The sequence below is a fragment of the Zootoca vivipara genome, chromosome 9 (assembly GCF_965207765.1).
Source record: "Zootoca vivipara chromosome 9, rZooViv2.hap1.1, whole genome shotgun sequence".
Classification (NCBI taxonomy): domain Eukaryota; kingdom Metazoa; phylum Chordata; class Lepidosauria; order Squamata; family Lacertidae; genus Zootoca; species Zootoca vivipara.
In genome coordinates, this window is record NC_142592.1 from 43,517,088 (window position 1) to 43,535,733 (window position 18,646).

The 18,646-nt window shown below is 42.3% G+C and overlaps 1 protein-coding gene across 3 annotated transcripts in view; it reads left to right on the plus strand.

Annotated features, from left to right (window-relative positions):
* TMEM184B (transmembrane protein 184B) overlaps positions 1–16,955 on the plus strand; it is a 40,983-nt gene extending 24,028 nt beyond the window's left edge. For 2 of the 3 annotated variants that reach the window (XM_035126661.3, XM_088652085.1), the window contains exons 4-9: positions 1,854–1,944; positions 3,280–3,355; positions 8,905–8,996; positions 9,823–9,992; positions 10,522–10,716; positions 12,719–16,955. In XM_035126661.3, coding sequence (XP_034982552.1) covers positions 1,854–1,944; positions 3,280–3,355; positions 8,905–8,996; positions 9,823–9,992; positions 10,522–10,716; positions 12,719–12,960 — 866 coding nt within the window. In that variant the 3' untranslated portion in view covers positions 12,961–16,955. Of the gene's footprint in view, positions 1–1,853; positions 1,945–3,279; positions 3,356–8,904; positions 8,997–9,822; positions 9,993–10,521; positions 10,717–11,614; positions 11,824–12,718 lie in introns of those variants that run through there. The other variant, XM_088652086.1, reaches the window with a different exon arrangement.
* The last annotated feature ends 1,691 nt before the right edge of the window (positions 16,956–18,646 follow it).

An 18,646-nucleotide genomic window follows, 5' to 3' on the forward strand; every position in this document is an offset into this window, starting at 1 on the left:
GAAAAAAGAGGTGGCCTGGATTCGAACCTCCTTAGTGAGAGAAAGGAGGCGAGATCCAGGCGAAGGACTTGTTAAATGGGGGGACAAGAAAAAGAAGAATTTAAAGGGGGGTTGGCAGAGGGGGTGCTGGGTGGAGGAATCTGGGCTGGAGTAGGTGAGAGATGGTGTGGGTTGAGAGGTAATGTAAATGAGGGACTGATAAAACGGTTTGGAATTGGATTGTACACAGGAGTTGATCTGGGACTTCCAGGGACTGGTCGCCGGGAGATGGAGGGGGGATTTTAGAATAGAGATTAAGTGAGATGTTAGAATGTAAATTGTTTAAGTTAGAATAATTTTAGTGAATAAACAAGAGGTTAAAGGGAATATTTAGAGTAATAAGAAATTTGTTAAGTGGTAGAAATATTTTTAAATATGGTATTATTATAAGAATTAAATGGAGAAGTTTGTAAGTGAAATAATGAAAAATGGAAAATTGCCAAACAAAGGATGGATTAGACTCGGAAGGGGAGGAGCGAGGAAGTCAAAGTTATGACAGAGTTAATAACATTAGATTGATTTTTTCTTTTTCTTTTTTCTTTTTTATTCTGTATTGTCTATTTTTTCTGTTTGTGCTTTTTTGTTTTTTGTTTTTTTGTTTTCTTTTTTGCAATTTTTTGCTCTTTTTTCTTCTTTTCTTTACTAGATGGTTGTTTATGATGTAAGATGATGATGTGAATGGAAATTGTAAGTTGAAAATGTCAATAAATATAATTTTATAAAAAAGGTGCTGTTAAAATTCACAGCTGCATTGAGATTTTGAACCAGGAACAACTCTGCTCACAGCAGTCCTAGTGTATTCTCATGGGTGAGGTTCAGCCACAGTCCGTGATATTGTAGGCAAGAAGAATCTGGTACTGGTCCTCATATGAACAGAGGTTTTGAGTACCAAGCTTATCATTCAGTTTTTAAAAATGTGATTGCAGAGCTGGAAACCCATTGGTTCATGCTAGGGAGTGTGTGTTTGTCATTGCCTTGGTCAAGCTTAGCAGTTTGGCGCCTGGTCGATATTTGCATGTGAGACCTTCAGAGTAAACAGAAATAGCACAAGCAAGTTGCATGACTGAATTGTCATGGGAACTTCCCCATCTAGTACACCATCAATGTCCCAGAATGACACTAGGGAGCACTGTGAGTCTAGAAATGACATATAAAATGTTCTGAACAACTTCCATAGATAAGCATGGCGGAATGGCTAGCAGGTGGATTGCTAAAAAGAATATTTGTGGTCTGGAGTGGAAGCATTGCAAATGGATTGTACTATAAGTAATTTATTAGCATAATATTCCTGTTATGCATATGAAGCAAATTATCTTGCTGCATCCTAGCACAGCCCATCATTCCTCTCTCAACTGAGAATCTTTTGATAAATAAAAAAAATTATCCCCAGTGAATTGGAGCAGACTTTTTAAATAAAATAAATAAGATAAAGTACTTACAAAAATAAGTACTTTAAGATAAGATACTTACAGAAATCGTGGATGGCAGAGAATATCTTCCTCTTGTATAGAACAGAAGACCTCTTCTGAGGTAGTTTTGACTGTGACATATTTGTGTACATTCTAAAAACAGTGGGTTTCCCCTCCTTTTGCTGTTTTATTCATATGCAGATTTTAATTGATTCAAATAAACTCAAATAGTTGATCAATAAAAATGTATTTAATCAAATGACAGTTCTGGTAGTGCATTGTGGGATTCTTTTTGAATTGTTGAGCTAGAACCCCACCCCACCCCCATGGTTCCTTTTAAACAACATCCTTTGAAACCCTTGGCGTATATTTAGTGATTTTTGCTGGTTTAATCTCTTTTTGCAGCTTTTGTAATCTACAACTTCCTTAGCCTCTGCTATGAGTACCTTGGCGGAGAAAGCTCCATCATGTCTGAGATTAGAGGGAAGTCAATTGAGTGAGTATTCTGTGTGTCCTATATATATATCTATCTTCTTTATCTCTTTGGTGGGAAAGACTTGAGTGCAGGCTGGCCTCTGTAATAGCACTTGTTCTGCCTCTGCCACTGGAAACACTTTGGTGAGATGAGTATGCCTTAACACTGAATAAGGCCCCTTCATCTAGTTTACCAATTTCCACACCAGTCTGATTGCGACCACTTGGTCACACTTCCAGCCTTATTGACCTTGTTCTCCTCCAAGCTCCTTTTAGTCATACTGGCAGTAGTTTTGTTGTTGCCCTAAGGCATTTCTGTCCTAATTTCAAATTAACCACAATTGTTCTTCACACAACAAGACATTGTGAAATCTGCAGTACTTGGGAAGCAAAAGCACATTTTAACATCAGTGGGAGGTGGGTTGAATCTTGCAGCTGTAGTTTAGCATAGATGCATGGAGAAAGCAATTTGGGAAGAAAATGTGGGGAACAAATTGTGTGCCTGTTTGTTTGTTTGGTTCCTTGCTTGTTTGTCAGCGCATTGTTTAACTCCACTTTCTCTGAAGACCAAAAAAGATATCATTGTCATACCCTAAGGTGCTCTGTCTGATCCTTTTCTTTTAAAGAGAGTTTAATATTATATATGGACCCAGGTGGCGCTGTGGTTAAATCACTGAGCCTAGGGCTTGCTGATCAGAAGGTCGGCGGTTCGAATCCCTGTGATGGGGTGAGCTCCCGTTGCTTGGTCCCAGCTCCTGCCAACCTAGCAGTTCGAAAGCACGTCAAAATGCAAGTAGATAAATAGGAACCGCTACAGTGGGAAGGTAAACGGCGTTTCCATGTGCTGCTCTGGTTTGCCAGAAGCGGCTTTGTCATGCTGGCCACATGACCTGGAAGCTATACGCCGGCTTCCTCGGCCAATAATGCGAGATGAGCACGCAACCCCAGAGTCGGTCACGACTGGACCTAATGGTCAGGGGTCCCTTTACTTTTAATATTATATATCCATCCTAGACATCAGCATGAGAAAACAGTTAAACTGATGTCAAACATCATAAATACTTACCGGTAAACACCTTATTTATAAAATAATCTTATATGAAATCTGTTTATACATTGACCACTAATAATGAAACATATGTTCTATATATTTTTCCACATTTATTATGCTATTTTTGTGATATACAAATGACATGAGAAAACTTGATATACTTAACTTGGTATACGTATTTGTATAACATTATTCTTGTTTATAAAACCTAATAATAATAATAATAATAATAATAATAATAATAATAATAGTTAAAGATGAAATCTAATTATTTTCTGATCAGCTGTCTTGCTGTCTTGCTTTTAGGTCCAGCTGTATGTATGGAACCTGCTGCTTATGGGGAAAGACGTATTCCATTGGATTTCTGAGATTTTGTAAGCAGGTATGGAAGGACAGAACTTGATCGGAGAGTTAGATGCTGCTACATGATGCTTCTCTCCATAGGATTATTCGGAAGTAGAATCTGCAGGGACTCCCTTAAACTAGTTTTAGGACACTGCTGAAAGTGTGAGTAAGGATGTCAGTTAATATGAGTACTGTATATGCTCTAGTATAAGCCTACTTTTTCAGCACAAAAAATTTTGCTGAAAAAGCTGCCCTCGGCTTATACTCGAGTGAGGCGGACGGCGGTGGGGAAAGGCACAGGACCGGGGGTTTGGAGAAGTGCTGCGCTGTGCCTCTCCGAACCCCCGTCCTATGCCTGCTCTGTGCGAGGCAGTGGGGAGGGAGAAGCAGTGAGGAAGGGATCCTTCCTCACCGCTTCTCCCCCCATCCTGCCACCGACAGCTGGGAAAGGCATAGGACAGTATTTATTTTTATTTTTGAAATTGACCAGTAGCTGCTGCATTTCCCAGCCTCGGCTTATAATCGAGTCAATAGGTTTTCCCAGTTTTTTGAGGTAAAACTAGGTGCCTCGGCTTATATTTGGGTCGGCTTATACTCGAGTACATACGGGTATGTGCCCCCTGCCACCCCCCACCCTTTGCTTGTTCTCTTTAATTTGTACAGAACACACAAATCACTTCTAGGCCTGTCAGTTCTGCCAACCTTTTGAAAATTAGAGACAGAAGTAAAGAAGAATTTAGTTCCACTTAGCCATCTAGCCTTGGGGAAGCCTTGTGTGAGCTATGGAACAGGAAACGTTGAACTGAAATCTCACTTGCCCTGCTTACGTAACTTGCCACTTCACTTTTCAGTCAAGGCCTAGCTCTGCAGTACAAGAACCTGTATGAGTTTAAAAATATTTAGAGAGAATTGATTCAGTCACAACAAGAATGCTAGCATCAAATAAAGTCTCAGTACCTAGCTGTGTTATTGACTCTGCCACAATGTCAGTTTAACTGGGAGTGTAGAAAGTATGCATGGTTTGTTCACATTTCGTAACTTTTACTACATTATATACATGGATATACCTGTTTATCTGACCTTGTGATCTGTAGTATCTCATTCTTTATATGGTTTTATATACCTCAGGTATGTACCCATCACTTTTGGTGTAGCTGAAGTCCTTTCTGCCTCATGTCCCTGAAAATAGGCACCAGCACATTGTGAGCTATGCGCTGATTGTCTTCTCCCACTACTTCCCACCAACAGCTTTATCCCATTTTTATAAAACTTCATTTGAGAGCAAAGGTAGTGTTAACACCTAAAACACATTGTCACCCAGATACAATAGAAAAAACTTATCTGTACAAATATTGATAATCTTTTTTAAAAAATGGTAAAGGATATTGTGAGTGAAGATTGGTGTACAATTTTGTAATTGTGACAGAAATAGCAAGCTATAGAAGGAAACTCAGTAAAAGGCATAAGGACAATATACCATTAGGGTCAGATTAGAAAAAGATGGTGAATGTTCCTTCAGTTCATGCTGAGTCTAGAAATAGTTGAGTGTAGAAAAAGAGGTGATGTGGCCAAGGGTTCAAATTTGGCTTGTGTGAGGGAACATTGTGTGATCCAATGCTTTTGGAAGTGTGGGTGTGACTCTGATACTACTTGGGTTATTTTTAGTCTGTGTATGGTGTTAGGCAACAAGCAACTTTTTTTTGTTTGCATCAAGACGTGTAAATATCTGACTCAGTTGCCCTGATAATTGGTTTGTACCTCATGATGATCATTAGTTGCAACAGGTTCATGTGTGTGATTAAATGTCACATGCTCCTCATATGAGTCCTCCTACTTGGGTCTTGCAGAGGAAGCAGTCAAGGATGAGCCACAACTCTTCACCAAGGGAACCTCTCCCAGTTTAATTGTAGAGAATAAATTACTTGATATGCTCCAGCCAGCTCTGTGTAAACTGTCGGGAGGAAGTGAAAATAGTTCTTGATACATTTTTACTACACAATCCTATTGATAAAGTTTCTCTTTCCCCTCCCCTCCCCTCAATAGTTGTAGTGCAGTAGGACTCACAGAAGACAGGTCTCTCAAGACACTACTGTTTCTCAGGTCCTTCTATTCCACATGGAAATTTAGCATCAGAATGAATGTCCATTACCAAAAAATAGTTTATTCTCACAAGGATAGTCCAGGGCCTCTTCCTTGAATTTTCAGCTTGCTAGCTAAATAAATAAATAATATAAGTAATATAAGTAATATAAATAAATAAATAAAAATACATACATACATACATACATACATACATACATACATACATGTATAGTCTAGTCTTGTTTACCCATGGAGATACAAGGGGGAAATGTGCAGGCAGTGTATTTTCTATTGCTTAGTAAGAAGTAAAGCTTCTCCTCCCTTCCAGAAGCCTGGCCAGTGAATGCTAATGCATTGTGCTACCTGACAACCTCTTGGATATTCACTATTTTCAATTTTGTTTTATTTTTAGTGTGAATTCCTATTTTATTAAAATTATATTATAGATCAAATAATGTTTTAAATGGAAGCAGTACAAAATATATTAAACAGAGCACGATCTAGATACATGGTTGTAGAATGCCTGCATTTTAGATTTTGCAGGATTTGTAAATGGTGTCTCTGCCACCACCATCATATTTCTGGCTACAGGCCTGGGATTGGGAGTGTATGGTGAAACTCCATTTAGCACGAGCAATTTCACTGTAGATGTTAGAGTGCTTGTGTATGTACAGCAGTATGTCCTTGAGAGATCAAGAGCAAGTGTTTTGGAATTATTTTGTCCATATTTACAACCCAGGAGGCTCAGGGCCGGCTCTACGTAGACCCCTGGTGGCTGGTAAGCTGGGCGCCGGCCCGGCAAGGAGGGCGCCGCGCGGAAACCAATTGCGCCCTGCGAGGGCAGGGCGGGCGGCGGAGCACCAGGGCGCGCGATCTGCTCAAGACGGCCCTGAGGAGGCTGTCTCTTCTGAATGTTGTGGAAGTGATAATAAAGAAGTGTATTGGGATTGCTAATATTTTCTGTGAGCTGCCCTGAGACTTCCGGGTATAGGGCGGTATATAAATTCAATAAATCATCATCATCATCATCATCATCATCTGCACAACATAATTTTTCTCTGAAAGTTGCAGGTGAAACAACAGGGTTGACGGGATCAGAGATATCTTTCTCCCCTTCTCCCCAATGTTCCACTCCAGTTAAGAAGGAGCTAGATTGTCTACTCCTAGCAATATTCTTTGCCTGGGGCAAATGTGACATTCTCAGGCCACTGGACAGGAGCTTAAATGTCTGAGATATGATTCAGAAGAGGGCTAGCACCATACCACATTTTGATGATTTGTTTGTCCTCCCCTAGACTTCTGCCCAGTGACAGAGTAACTGTCTGGGTCACATCACCCACATGCTGTCCCTGTAATGTCTTAACACTTTCTTCACCAGGAAGTGTCTAAAAATAAAAGTTTGTGGGATTGGGCTGCAGGAAAATGATTAAACAACCCCCAGAATGGAGAAGAGGAAGCTTAGAAGCAAGTTTAACAATTAGCTTAACCTTTTCCAATTCACATCATGGCAGTGACTCATCAACTGGATTGTGCTGGGATTTTTTAATCTCATTGAAGTTTTATGGTCACCACCCAAGAGCATCTTATCACAAGCAATCTTTCCCCCTCTTTTGGCTTTCTCTTTCATATGACCGCAAGGCTGGTTCTTCCTGCTTGAGTGCTTTCTACAAAGCAGGAGATTCCTGCTGAAATCCCAGAATCTTCCACTAGCTTTTTCCCCTCTGAAAACGATGCCTAGTTCACAATCTGTCTAGAAAAGCAAACGTGCCATTTCCTTTGCCAAGAGGGAGCTTGAATTATACATTTATTTGTTTATTTAGAGATTTCTATCCCGTATTTTTAGTCCCTATACTGTATACTGTTCAGGGTGGCTTGAGGTAAAGGTAAAGGGACCCTTGACCATTAGGTCCAGTCGGGACCGACTCTGGGGTTGCGGCACTCATCTCGCGTTATTGGCCAAGGGAGCCGGCATACAACTTCCAGGTCATGTGGCCAGCATGACTAAGCCACTTCTGGCGAACCAGAGCAACGCCCTGAAACGCCGTTTACCTTCCCGCTGTGGGGATTCGAACCGCCGACCTTCTGATTGGCAAGCCCTAGGCTCTGTGGTTTAACCCACAGCGCCACCCGCGTGGGTTGTAAGGGTGGCTTACAAAAGTGTAAAATCACAATCAGGCAAAACAATGAAAATATGATCAAAATACAGTAGGCTGTATCTAACTCATACTCAGAGTAGACCCATTGAAATCAGTGGACATTACTAAAGTACACTGATTTCAATGGATCTACTCTTGAGTGGGACTTACTTGGGCATAGCCCAGTAAAATACATTAAAATGCTACAATAAAAATGTAAAAAAAGGCACAGACTGCAGAACACACACACACACACACACACACACACACACACACAAAAAAACAGCAGGTGCTTAGGGGAAAGTCTCTTGGAATTAAAAAATGCCTTTACGTACTGACCCACCAGAGATAGGGTCACCACATTTCTTGGGCTGTGTGCCACAATATTGCTGCAGCCCTTGAGGTGACCCCTGCTCTTGTTACCATTATCCATGGCTTCGCCCTAGGTAGAGCACAGAGAGTTCTCTCCTGCTGATCTCATGGAGCAAGGAAGATAGTATGGCAGGGGGCAATCTCTCAGGTATGCTGGACCCAAGCTACTTGGGGCTTAAAAGGTAATGATTAACATTTTGAATTGTACCTGGAAACAAATTGGCAACCAGTACAGGCATCGCAGGGGTTGGTGGGATATTGTTACCTGCTCACATCCTTGCTGTTGCACTTCAGATCAACTGCAATTTTCAAATACTCTTCCAATAGCCCAATAGCCTTGCAAAAAGTATCTTGATGTAACTAAGGTATTTGTTACCCTGCCCAGGTCTGACTACCTCAGGAGCAGCACAGCTGATGCACCATCCTAAGCTGTGCAAATGCTACTGCTACTGCTGCCACCTGGACATCCAGGTGTAAAGTCAAATCCAGGAACAGACCCAAGGAGATTCTGTCTCCAGTTAAAGCAGATTGAATCCCTATTCCAGAGTCCCTTTCACTCCCAACCATGATCACATATGTCTTGTCTGGATTGTGCTTCAATATGCTTAGCTGTTCTACAGTTTATTGCCACTTTCAGGCAGCAGTTCAGAACCCCAACAGCTTCCTTAGTATTATACAAAAAGGAGAAATAAGAGTTGTGTGCAATCTGCATACAGATGTCCATTCACCCAGCCTTTGGTTGGGTGGACTCTCGGACAGCTTTTAGGCACAGAAGAAACAATGTTTAAACATATTTTTATTCTGAACGTGGCTTATTAATGAACAGATTAGCATCTCTGTTCAAGAAGCAGAATGACAGTCATAATTCCAAGTTGAAAGTGCTGCTTTTTTTGGTCAGTTAGATGAATGGGACTCACTGGTTAGAGATCAAAGCCTGAAGGTTGTGCTCATTTGTTCTTCCCAATACCCACTTCCTCCTTCTTTTACTCTCTTCCAGGCCACTCTGCAGTTCTGTGTGGTAAAACCCCTCATGGCAATTATTACAGTCATCCTCCAGGCATTTGGCAAGTACCAGGATGGGGACTTTGAGTAAGTAAATAGTTTATTTCTAAATTATAGTTTTCTTTGTCAAGAAACACTTATCTGACAGTCCTATGAGGGGCTAGGAGGCTAACTGAAAAGGAAGGACTTACCTATCATAAGAACTGGAAGAATGCAGTAATGTTACGGCTGCAAAAAAGTGGATTGATTTGGCTTCAGAACCTCAAAATCAGAGTCTATAAAGTTCCCAGGGTAAACCTTCAGCTAGTTGCTTTGGGCCACCTTCACAGAATTGCTGTGAGAATAAATTCAAAATATATGGCATGCTGCCACGAAACACTGGAGTTGGAAACAAAATACAAATAAGGGCCTATTAACATGGCCCCCTGATGTCTGCAGTCACAGGAAAAGCTTTGGTAAAGCATGTGCATGTTGATTCCCACAAATGTGCCGGCTTGCATACATTTTCCCTGTAACTACCATGTTTTCTCAATGTAGAAAAGCTCTGTATGCTGTATGAAATGGAGGTTGCTCTAATTGGTTGTAATGGTAGTGCCGTGTTTCTCTGAAAACAAGCCATACCCCAAAAATAAGCCATAGTGATAGGCAGTTTAACCTTGTAGGTTAAACTGTACCATACTTAATAAAAAAAAATAAGACATCCCCTGAAAATAAGCCACCGTGTTTTTTTTTTAGGAAAAATAAATATAAGACGGTGTCTTATTTTTGGAGAAACATGGTTATAACCTCCCTGTTGGCATTGGGTCATCGTTTCCTGATGGAGCTGGGAGCAGGTAGAAGTCTTTATAGCACTGCATGAGCTAAGAAACACTGTATCTGAGTAACTGAGCATTCATATTTTCTTCCCTTACAGTGTCACCAATGGGTATCTCTATGTGACGATAATTTACAATATTTCTGTCAGCCTGGCCCTCTATGCCCTCTTCCTCTTTTACTTTGCCACACGTGAACTTCTCAGTCCCTACAGCCCTGTCCTGAAATTCTTCATGGTCAAGTCTGTCATTTTCCTGTCGTTCTGGCAAGGTGAGACAAGAACACATGCCTTTAATCCACAAGTAGATTTAACTGGGAATGCCTGAGAGACAATTAAAACCTGATGACACGTGACACATTTTTCTTCTATTTGGTTTAGCATTCTTCTCATCAGTGTTGCCTTTTCGCTGTAGGTGAAATGCAGATTCTGCCTTGTACGAGAAATGAAAATTATTTATATTGTGTTTCTGAAATACCCATACTTAGCCATTCTCCTTTTGTCTTAAAGATTTACACTGTTAGTTAGGCAACTGTCCTATATGTAGATATATTATTATCATCTGGACGGGCAATTTGTAAACTGCTTTTCAACAAATATTCTCAAAACAGGTTACAGTAAGAAAGAAAAATCCGAACTGAGTAAAATGATAAAATGTTGCAACAAAGAAAGATTAAAATGAGGAGGTGGCAACAGAGAGCTTCTTATCTATACTGATCTCTGGGCCTTTTTGCAGTACCTTGTTCTGTAGAGTGTTCTGAAGTTCCCTTAAGTCTTACCATTTGATTCTGTTTTGTTCAGGGATGCTGTTGGCCATTCTGGAGAGGTGTGGTGCAATCCCAAAGATCAACTCAGCCAATGTATCTGTGGGTAAGGGGACCGTGGCTGCAGGCTACCAGGATTTCATCATCTGCGTGGAAATGTTCTTTGCAGCCATTGCTCTGCGCCATGCGTTCACATACAAGGTCTATGCAGACAAGCGTCTTGATGCGCAAGGTATGGAGGCAGGGTACTTACTGCTGGGCCTGTGGTGAAAGAAGGGAGATTTCCCAGCTGAGCTTGTTCACAGTGTAAATTCCTCAGCTGGGCAACTGAACACCGTTTTCCCATCTGCAACATTTGCACAGTGGTCATCACCTGATTTGGTTTTCATTTTCCCTAGCCGTACAGGCTGAAAGACAATCTTCTGTTGAATTATGGGAGACACTCTTGAGAGTCCTTCCCATGGTTATACAGGAACTCCCCTGCATTTATTAGGAACTTCCCTGTAGGCGAGAATAGAAGTAATTTCCACATAAAAAGTTTTCCCTTTGGAAATAATGGTTTTAGAACACAGGAGGCTGGCTTATGCCAAGTCAGATTGTTCTTCTCCCTAGCTCAGTGCTGTCTACACTGACTGGCAGCAGCTCTCCAGACTTTGAGTTTGAGGTCTTTCCCAGCCTAAACTAGAGGGATTGAATCTGGGACCTTCTGCCCACAAAGTCTGTGTTTATGTTCCTATACATTTCTCCTCCTCTTAATGCTAAAATTTGGGATGGTGAGCCATTTCTTAGATATGGTAAACAAAGTTCACTGTATCAGTTCTGTCTGTCTGGACTAGGGGAAGGGGACAAGGGCCAGAGCATAGTTGAGATGCAATAGACTAGGAAACCCACTTGTAGATATTTGGCAGGGGAGAACCAAGTAGCAGAGTTTTACAGACAGTCTCCTCTAAAATCTTGTATTTAATAGTAATTGTACTTGGTTTGCTATAGAGATTAATATTGTGGTAATTTCCTGGTGGAGAGCCTGAGAATAACATGCCTTTTCAGACTGTTGTTTCCTATATCTTCCTCTCTTGTTTCTCCCCCCTCTTTCCTCTTTCCCTTGCTTTGGGCTCTGGTGTCGGGCGCAGCTGTTCCATCATATGGGCCATATGGTAGGTGCCATGCTCTATCTTCATTTGTTTCTCTGTCTCTTTGTTGAGATGCTATTTGCTACTGTGACTCTTTTCAGCTCCCTGCATTATCTGTCCTGTGTGCATACCATTAGGTATAACAAATGCACATATGTGTACTTCAGGAGAAGCATGAATGGAAGGGGAGGTGGCTTTGAAGTTTTTGTCTCAGCTGCTCTGGTTACTAAAGAGCCAAGTTGTTTTTTTAAAGCAGAAGGGACTTGCCTCTTCAGCAGAGGGAAATTGCTGTGATAGAAACTTTAAAGAAGCCTCCAGCTGCACATGAGGGTCTCAAGTGTGTGTGTGTGTGGGGGGGGGTTCTTTGACTCATTGTCTTCAATCTGTTGGCTAGGCCAACTTGTGTTTTGTCCCCCATCCACCCCCACCCTGCTAAAAGAAAAGTTATCCACAATACATTGTCCAAACTGTATGTTTTATAGTAATTTAAAAGTAAAAGTATTGGAGTAAGTGGTACCAGTTACAATCAGATTGCTTGCTGGGACAGAGTTAGTAACATCTGGAAGCAGCTTCTGTGCTGGTATGTGGTGTATGCAGTGGCTCATCTTCTCCCTTCCCTACCCTAAAGTGTGACTTCCACTTTGATCTGACCTTCATCTTTGCTTTCTATTGCCAGCAGAAACTGAAGATTTACTCTGGACACGAGTCCCTCTTTCCCTTTTTCTTGCTTATCTTTCTCCTACCCTTGTTTCAGACCTAGAGCTGCTCAATCCACTTAGTATAAGTTACCTCTCCTCCTGAGCGGATTTTCTGTCCCTCTGGTTACACCTTTCTGTTGTGTAACCTTTCCTGATCCTTGAAAGCAGCCCATTGCAGCCTAGATAATGATCTCTTGCTCCTGCTGCCTCCCCAGAGTTGCCACCGTGTTGTGTGTCACTCATTTTGCTTTAGCATGCCTCCAGGCTGGTGTAACCAGTCCTTTAATGCCAAAAGTTGCACCACAAATAGATTTTGCTCACATTAATGGGATATTTGGGCGGGGGGTGGGGAGAGGAAGACTTCTATTCTCAGTCATTCTTAATTCCCCCCCCCCTCTCTCTCTAGGCCGCTGTGCCCCTATGAAGAGCATCTCTAGCAGCCTTAAGGAGACCATGAACCCCCATGACATTGTGCAGGATGCCATCCACAATTTCTCCCCTGCCTACCAGCAGTACACTCAGCAGTCGACCCTAGAACATGGACCACCTTGGCGTAATGGCAGCCACATGATCTCACACTCCCACAGCAGCTCTGGTGCTCGTGACAATGAGAAGACCCTACTCCTGAGCTCAGATGATGAGTTCTAAGCAGATGGTGAAGCATGGCCCAGCCTGGAACTTTCCCTTTATTTATTGAACCAGAAACACAGGTCATATCCCTTTTTTAATATGGTGCTCAAGTCAGGAATGGGCACTTCCTGTTGCCAATTGTGAGCATGGACCATTGTGACTAATGCAGGTGGTTTGGACTGTCTTTTCCTAGTTTCTTCTTGAAAGGCTTAACTCGGAGCAGATTTCACTTAATAAGGAACACTAAATTCACCTGGCATAGAATACAACAAAGATCTGGGACCACACTTTCTGTATGCTGTTTTTCTGCTGTTGTTAATGGGGAAGGCAGATGGAAGAGGGGTCAGAAAAGGGAAGCTTGAAAAAAATGAGGATGTACCCATTTACCTAAGTTGTCTCGAATATGGCTGACTGAAAGTAGCAGAAACAACACCCCCCCCCAAATGCACTACTAAAATGCACTTCTAGACACCTGTTAGACCTAATTTGATATATAGGTTGAACCCTGTCTCTAACTGTTGTCCCAGTATTAACTTTTGACCAACTTTTGGCTTGTGACCAGAATTCCCTTAGATACAGTATATTCCATAGTAATACAGTCACATTTATATTCTGCCTCTGCTAATCAGCAGCATTGGGTGCTTCAGAAGGGATTGGTTTTCTGCTTTAGAGTAGGAGAAGTATGATAGAGGGAAAAGAAGAAGAACACCTTCTGGATTGGAACAGTGAACCTAAGTGAAATATGCTTGTTGAGGCGGAAGGTAGCTTTTCTGATGGGTTCCTTGCCCAACACTTGAAGAGAATACAATGCATTTTCTGAAAATAGGATCTGCCCCACCTGTGGAAACATTTTAGCTAGAAGCTAATGGTCACCGTTCAGAGAGTCGCACACAAGTTGTCCAGGACATTGGATAAGGATGTACATTCCAGTCAGGTTGCTGAGTCAAGCTGCACATCCTCCTCCATTGTGGGTGGGGGACCACACTGGCTGATTCTCGAGTGGGCACTTGGGAACCACCCGTCGGGTGATGTCTAGTTGCACTCACTTGAAGAGGCAGAACACAACATTCTTTTCATTCTCTTTTGTAACTTCTCTTGTGGAGGAGTAGTTCTGCAATTCCGAATACTAAAATGTCTTTATCACACCTATCCTTCTCCTTAGGCATATACATCTTGGTGTGTTTTAAAATTACAGAACATGTGTTGTAAATTACCAGTTCTTCTTGCTGTCATCAATATTTTAATTTTTTTAATAGTTAATTTTAAGTGCCAGTGGGATAGAGCTTGCCTGGGATGGTGAGCATTCCACCTTCTCTTCCCTTGTTTTTGTACCGGCCTGGCTGCAGTTTGGCCAGAAGATGTAAACATATCTGTGATGCGCATTTGTTACCTTGCCATTACATTCTCTTCAGTCCACGTGATTTTTAAAAAAATGCATTGGTTTTCCATTAACCTTTCTAGACCTGGCCTGTACTTGCACAAGTTCACTAAGTGAGAATCACAAGGCCCCTTTTACAAGCTGAAAAGCCTATCGGTCACTGACTTTACCAGACACCTTGGTTTGCTTGATGATTTAAAGCTGGAAAGGGCAATAGAATTAATTGCAGTGTGTTGTACTTCTCTGCTGCCATTGTGGTTAATTGTGCCTGTATTAATACTGCCCGCAAAAAAAGGGGAATAACATTAGACTTCTTCCTTTCCTGACACCTCTCTCGATTCCTCTTCCCCATTCACTACCAGTAATGCTTGTTCTGGTCTACGCTGCTATATGTGTCTCTCCCACAGCTTGCTGTGGTTAATGGACACCTGCTCTTTTACGGTGATTTTTAACCCCTCCTGTGAAGAGTCTTGAAATGAGGATCTCTGGGGTTTGACTCTTTTGTTCCTTTTCTCTGTGCCTTAATATTCTCTCTCACCCATGCATCACATCATAGTTAATGCAGAGCTCAAGGACAGCAGCAGCATCCTTCATCCAAGCTGTGCTTGGTTGGACGAGAGTGTTTGTGTGGGGCTAGGCAGGTTTTTGAAAACTTTTGGTTACTCTTCTTGGAGGAAGAGGGATGGTTGTGCTGCTGTGGTTTGCACTCTCACACTGTATGTTCCAGAAGAAACCAGACAGGAGGTGGGATGCTGGAGCACAACAGCTCCATTCATATCCCCTGCTTGAAATAGCCTGAGGGATTGATGAAGGAAGTAGAAAAGAAGATAAATTTAAAAGCAACGTGTTTCTGTAAATAAAAAACCACCCCTTTCTTTGCAGTTAGACGTGTGCAATGTATTATTGTGGGTTGGCTTTTAAAATCCTGTTGCTGCTTTAAAAGGAACCCTCAGACCCACATAGCTGTTATTTGTAACTGGAACTCCAATTACTAAGCCGTAGCAGTGAGTTGTGCCACCGTAGCTGAAGCATGCGCGTAAGCCCTCGTTCTGACCCTCTTTTGAGCTAGATGTAGCCAGTTGTTGAGCTGCTGTGCAGAACTGGAGCAGGAGAGGGCTCTGGCTCCTCCCCTTTCCAGTGCAGCACAACCACACTTTCACAGTGATGCAGCTCTTATTGCAAAAGGACTAATGGGCTGCTCTTGTACCAGCTGTGGATTCGGCATCAGGTCCCTGCACCAGAAAATAGTTGTCGCTTTGTGCCTGCAGTAGGACTTCTTCATCCAGAAGTATGACATACCTCCTCATGAAACACAATGGATTTCAAAGAGCCCTTTGAAATGACCTTTTACCCCTTTTTGTTTTGTTGTTTTTTACCTCTAGTTTTGGAGAAGAAGATAATAGTTTACTCTTGCCTGTTTTTATGGGACTCATTTACTTCCCAACTCTCCAACCACTTCCAACACACATTTACACATATTTGTAACGAATCTTCACGGCCAGTTCCCTTTTTGTATGGGTTGGGTGAAGGATGTGGCTGAAGTCTGTGCTGCTGACTTGCCGGTATTTCCGTGTTGGGAAAAATTCTATATTTTTAAAAAAATAATTTTTAACATAAGCTATATATAAAGTGCATAGAAGTTTGGTTATTCTTGGAGCTTCCTATGTGTAGCAGTTTCAGGTAGCTATGTACAAGGTCTGGTAATAGCAAAAGGTCTCAAGCTCTGTGGCTTTTTTCAAAGTGGAGACATGGAAAGGCATCAGTGCTAAGCTGTTCATGGAAGGAATGTGTTTTTGCTCTCCCACAAGACTGGAAAGTGATAGGCCCAAAGAACTTGACCCTCAGTGCAGCAGGGATCCTGCATTCCCATCAGGGCAGGGGTAGCCAACATCACCCCCTCCAGATGTTGCTGGACTACAGTTCCAGCCAGCATGGCCAATGGTCAAGGATGATTGAGAGTCCAGCAACATCTTTTGGGGGGACAGTAGCAGTTGGCAGAGTGGGGCTGTGCTCCTTTACATGACCTCCTATTTACTGGGAGGGGGAAGGATGAGGCAGCAGTGAGGTCAGCACAGTGCAAACACACCAGCGGAGACAATCTGGTGCTTCTACCGGTGCATTTGCACCATGCTGATCTTGTTGCTGCCTTATCCCTCCTGCTGCCTCCCAATAAACTGCAGCTACTCAAAAGCAGGCAGGGCAGGGCAGCCCTATAACACCAACTACGGCTGCTGGAAGCTGCTATGTTGGATAGGCCCTGGATTAGGGATTCTTACAGACTAGTCATTTAATATGCATTCATATACATTAACCCCACCAGAATACTCTTTTAGCGCTGCTCCTTTCCTTGCCTTCTCTTTCCTCCCCCAACCTTGTTTTTTTACCAAGTAACATACCCTCTGGAATTTTGTTTTTACTATTTTTCCATGTAGCTTAGTTATTTGTATATAAATGACTGGGGAAATATACGCTGTATGATAAGACAGAGTTACCTAGTTTTGTACCTATTGTGTAATAACTGATGTGAGCTCAGAGACAAGATATTGTCTCTATTTTGATCTTTGTGATGTTATACTGCTCTGCGGGGGGGAAAGCAAATACGACAAATAAAAATATAGAGATAATCTAGATTGTACTTAATGTGTCTCTGGTTACTGATTTATGGATATTCTCCGCTTCACTTCTCATGGTCTAGAATTCTCTGCTTTAAAATAAAATGCAGTTAATGTAAAATTCTGTATTTTGCACATGTTCCAGTTACATATTTTGATGGGTGGAGTAAGAATTACATGGAGCATAGAGAGCAAAAACTGGGGACCATAGAATGGGTAGGTGCCCATAGCCATGAATTCAATTTCCATCTCACACAGCGATTCCCACTACAATGTTCTCATTTGTTAGAGGTAAGTATGAAAATGCCCACATAGTGTGGAGCATTGAAGCCTAAATTACTACCATGGAACCAGGACATGGAAACTTTTCAGTACAAACTCAAATTGACACCTCTCTCTCTGGCATAACACTGCTCACCCTTTGTCTATTCTCTTGTGGGTGTCATCTTTCAACATCCATGTAGCAAGGAGCATAGGTAACAATCTTTATCTCCTTTCTATTCTAGGAAATTGTATTTCTCCATTCCACACACTCCCACATTTCTCTTGGGCCTGAGACAGAGGCTGATCTTATCATTATTTCTAGCGGTGGAAATAATCACTTAGGAGGTTGCTGTAGCTATGTAATATCAGTGGCAAATAACACTGGCTCAAATGAGCATTAGCAAGAGAGATACTGGTTTAGCACAATTGTCTTGAAGAGTAGAATTGTAACTTGGCATGTATCCATTTTGTAGGATTGAACTACTGCCCATTGTGTACCTTGATATGTCTGATGTCTGAAGTAGTTTTCTTGTTGGAAGTAGTGGGATTTCTTTTCCAGATGAGACCATGAAAATGATGTAGATCGGCCTTTTCCAACCTGGTTTCCTCTGCATGTTGTTGGACTACAACTTGCATTATCCCTGAACATTGGCCATGTAGACTGGGGATAATGGGAGTTGTAGTCCAAAACATCTGGAGGACACCATGTTGGGGAAGCCAGCTGTAAATACTTGTGTATACCAGCCATGGCCTGCATGAAGAGTGGATAAGTGCATGTGTAAGGGAGAATTGTTGAGCTTCAGCACACCCTGACCCATGGGCTCTTGGACTCCTTCCTGATCGTACCAATTGGTTAGGGGCAAGAGGAAGGAAAGGAGGAGGCTGTTGGCTCTGCAGGTGGGGCACCCTACTAATCATGTCAGGGTCCCTGTCTGGATGTGGCTGAAATTTACTTCGAAGAGCCCTTCATGTGATTGCTAGTTGCATATTACGACGTCTCATCTAGTCTGCCATGAATGCTTCCTTTGAGTTGGAGGGAAGCTCAGGAGTGCCAGCTTTCCTTACCATCCCCTGACTCTTAAAGGCAGCACTCCAAGCTGCACCTGTTGCCTGTTCAATCTCCACTTCCGCATGTTCAACAAGCCTTTTGCGTATACTGACCCGCTATAGTCCAGAGTTGTAAACTGGTGGCCCCTCCATATGTCAGAGGACTTTCAACTCCTGTCATCCCTCCCCCAATCATCGGCCATGTTGGCTTAAGATGGATGAAAACTGGAGTCCAACAACATCTTGGAGGGCCACAACATAGCTGCCCTTGTTACCGTCTCTGCTCTTGGCTCGGGTAGCCTTTTAGGATGCAGTGTCTGTAGCTATGGGCTCCTCCATTTCAAGTATGGCTGCCAGGAAGATAGGGCCACCTGCTGCCTCCATGGATCACCCCTCAACTTGG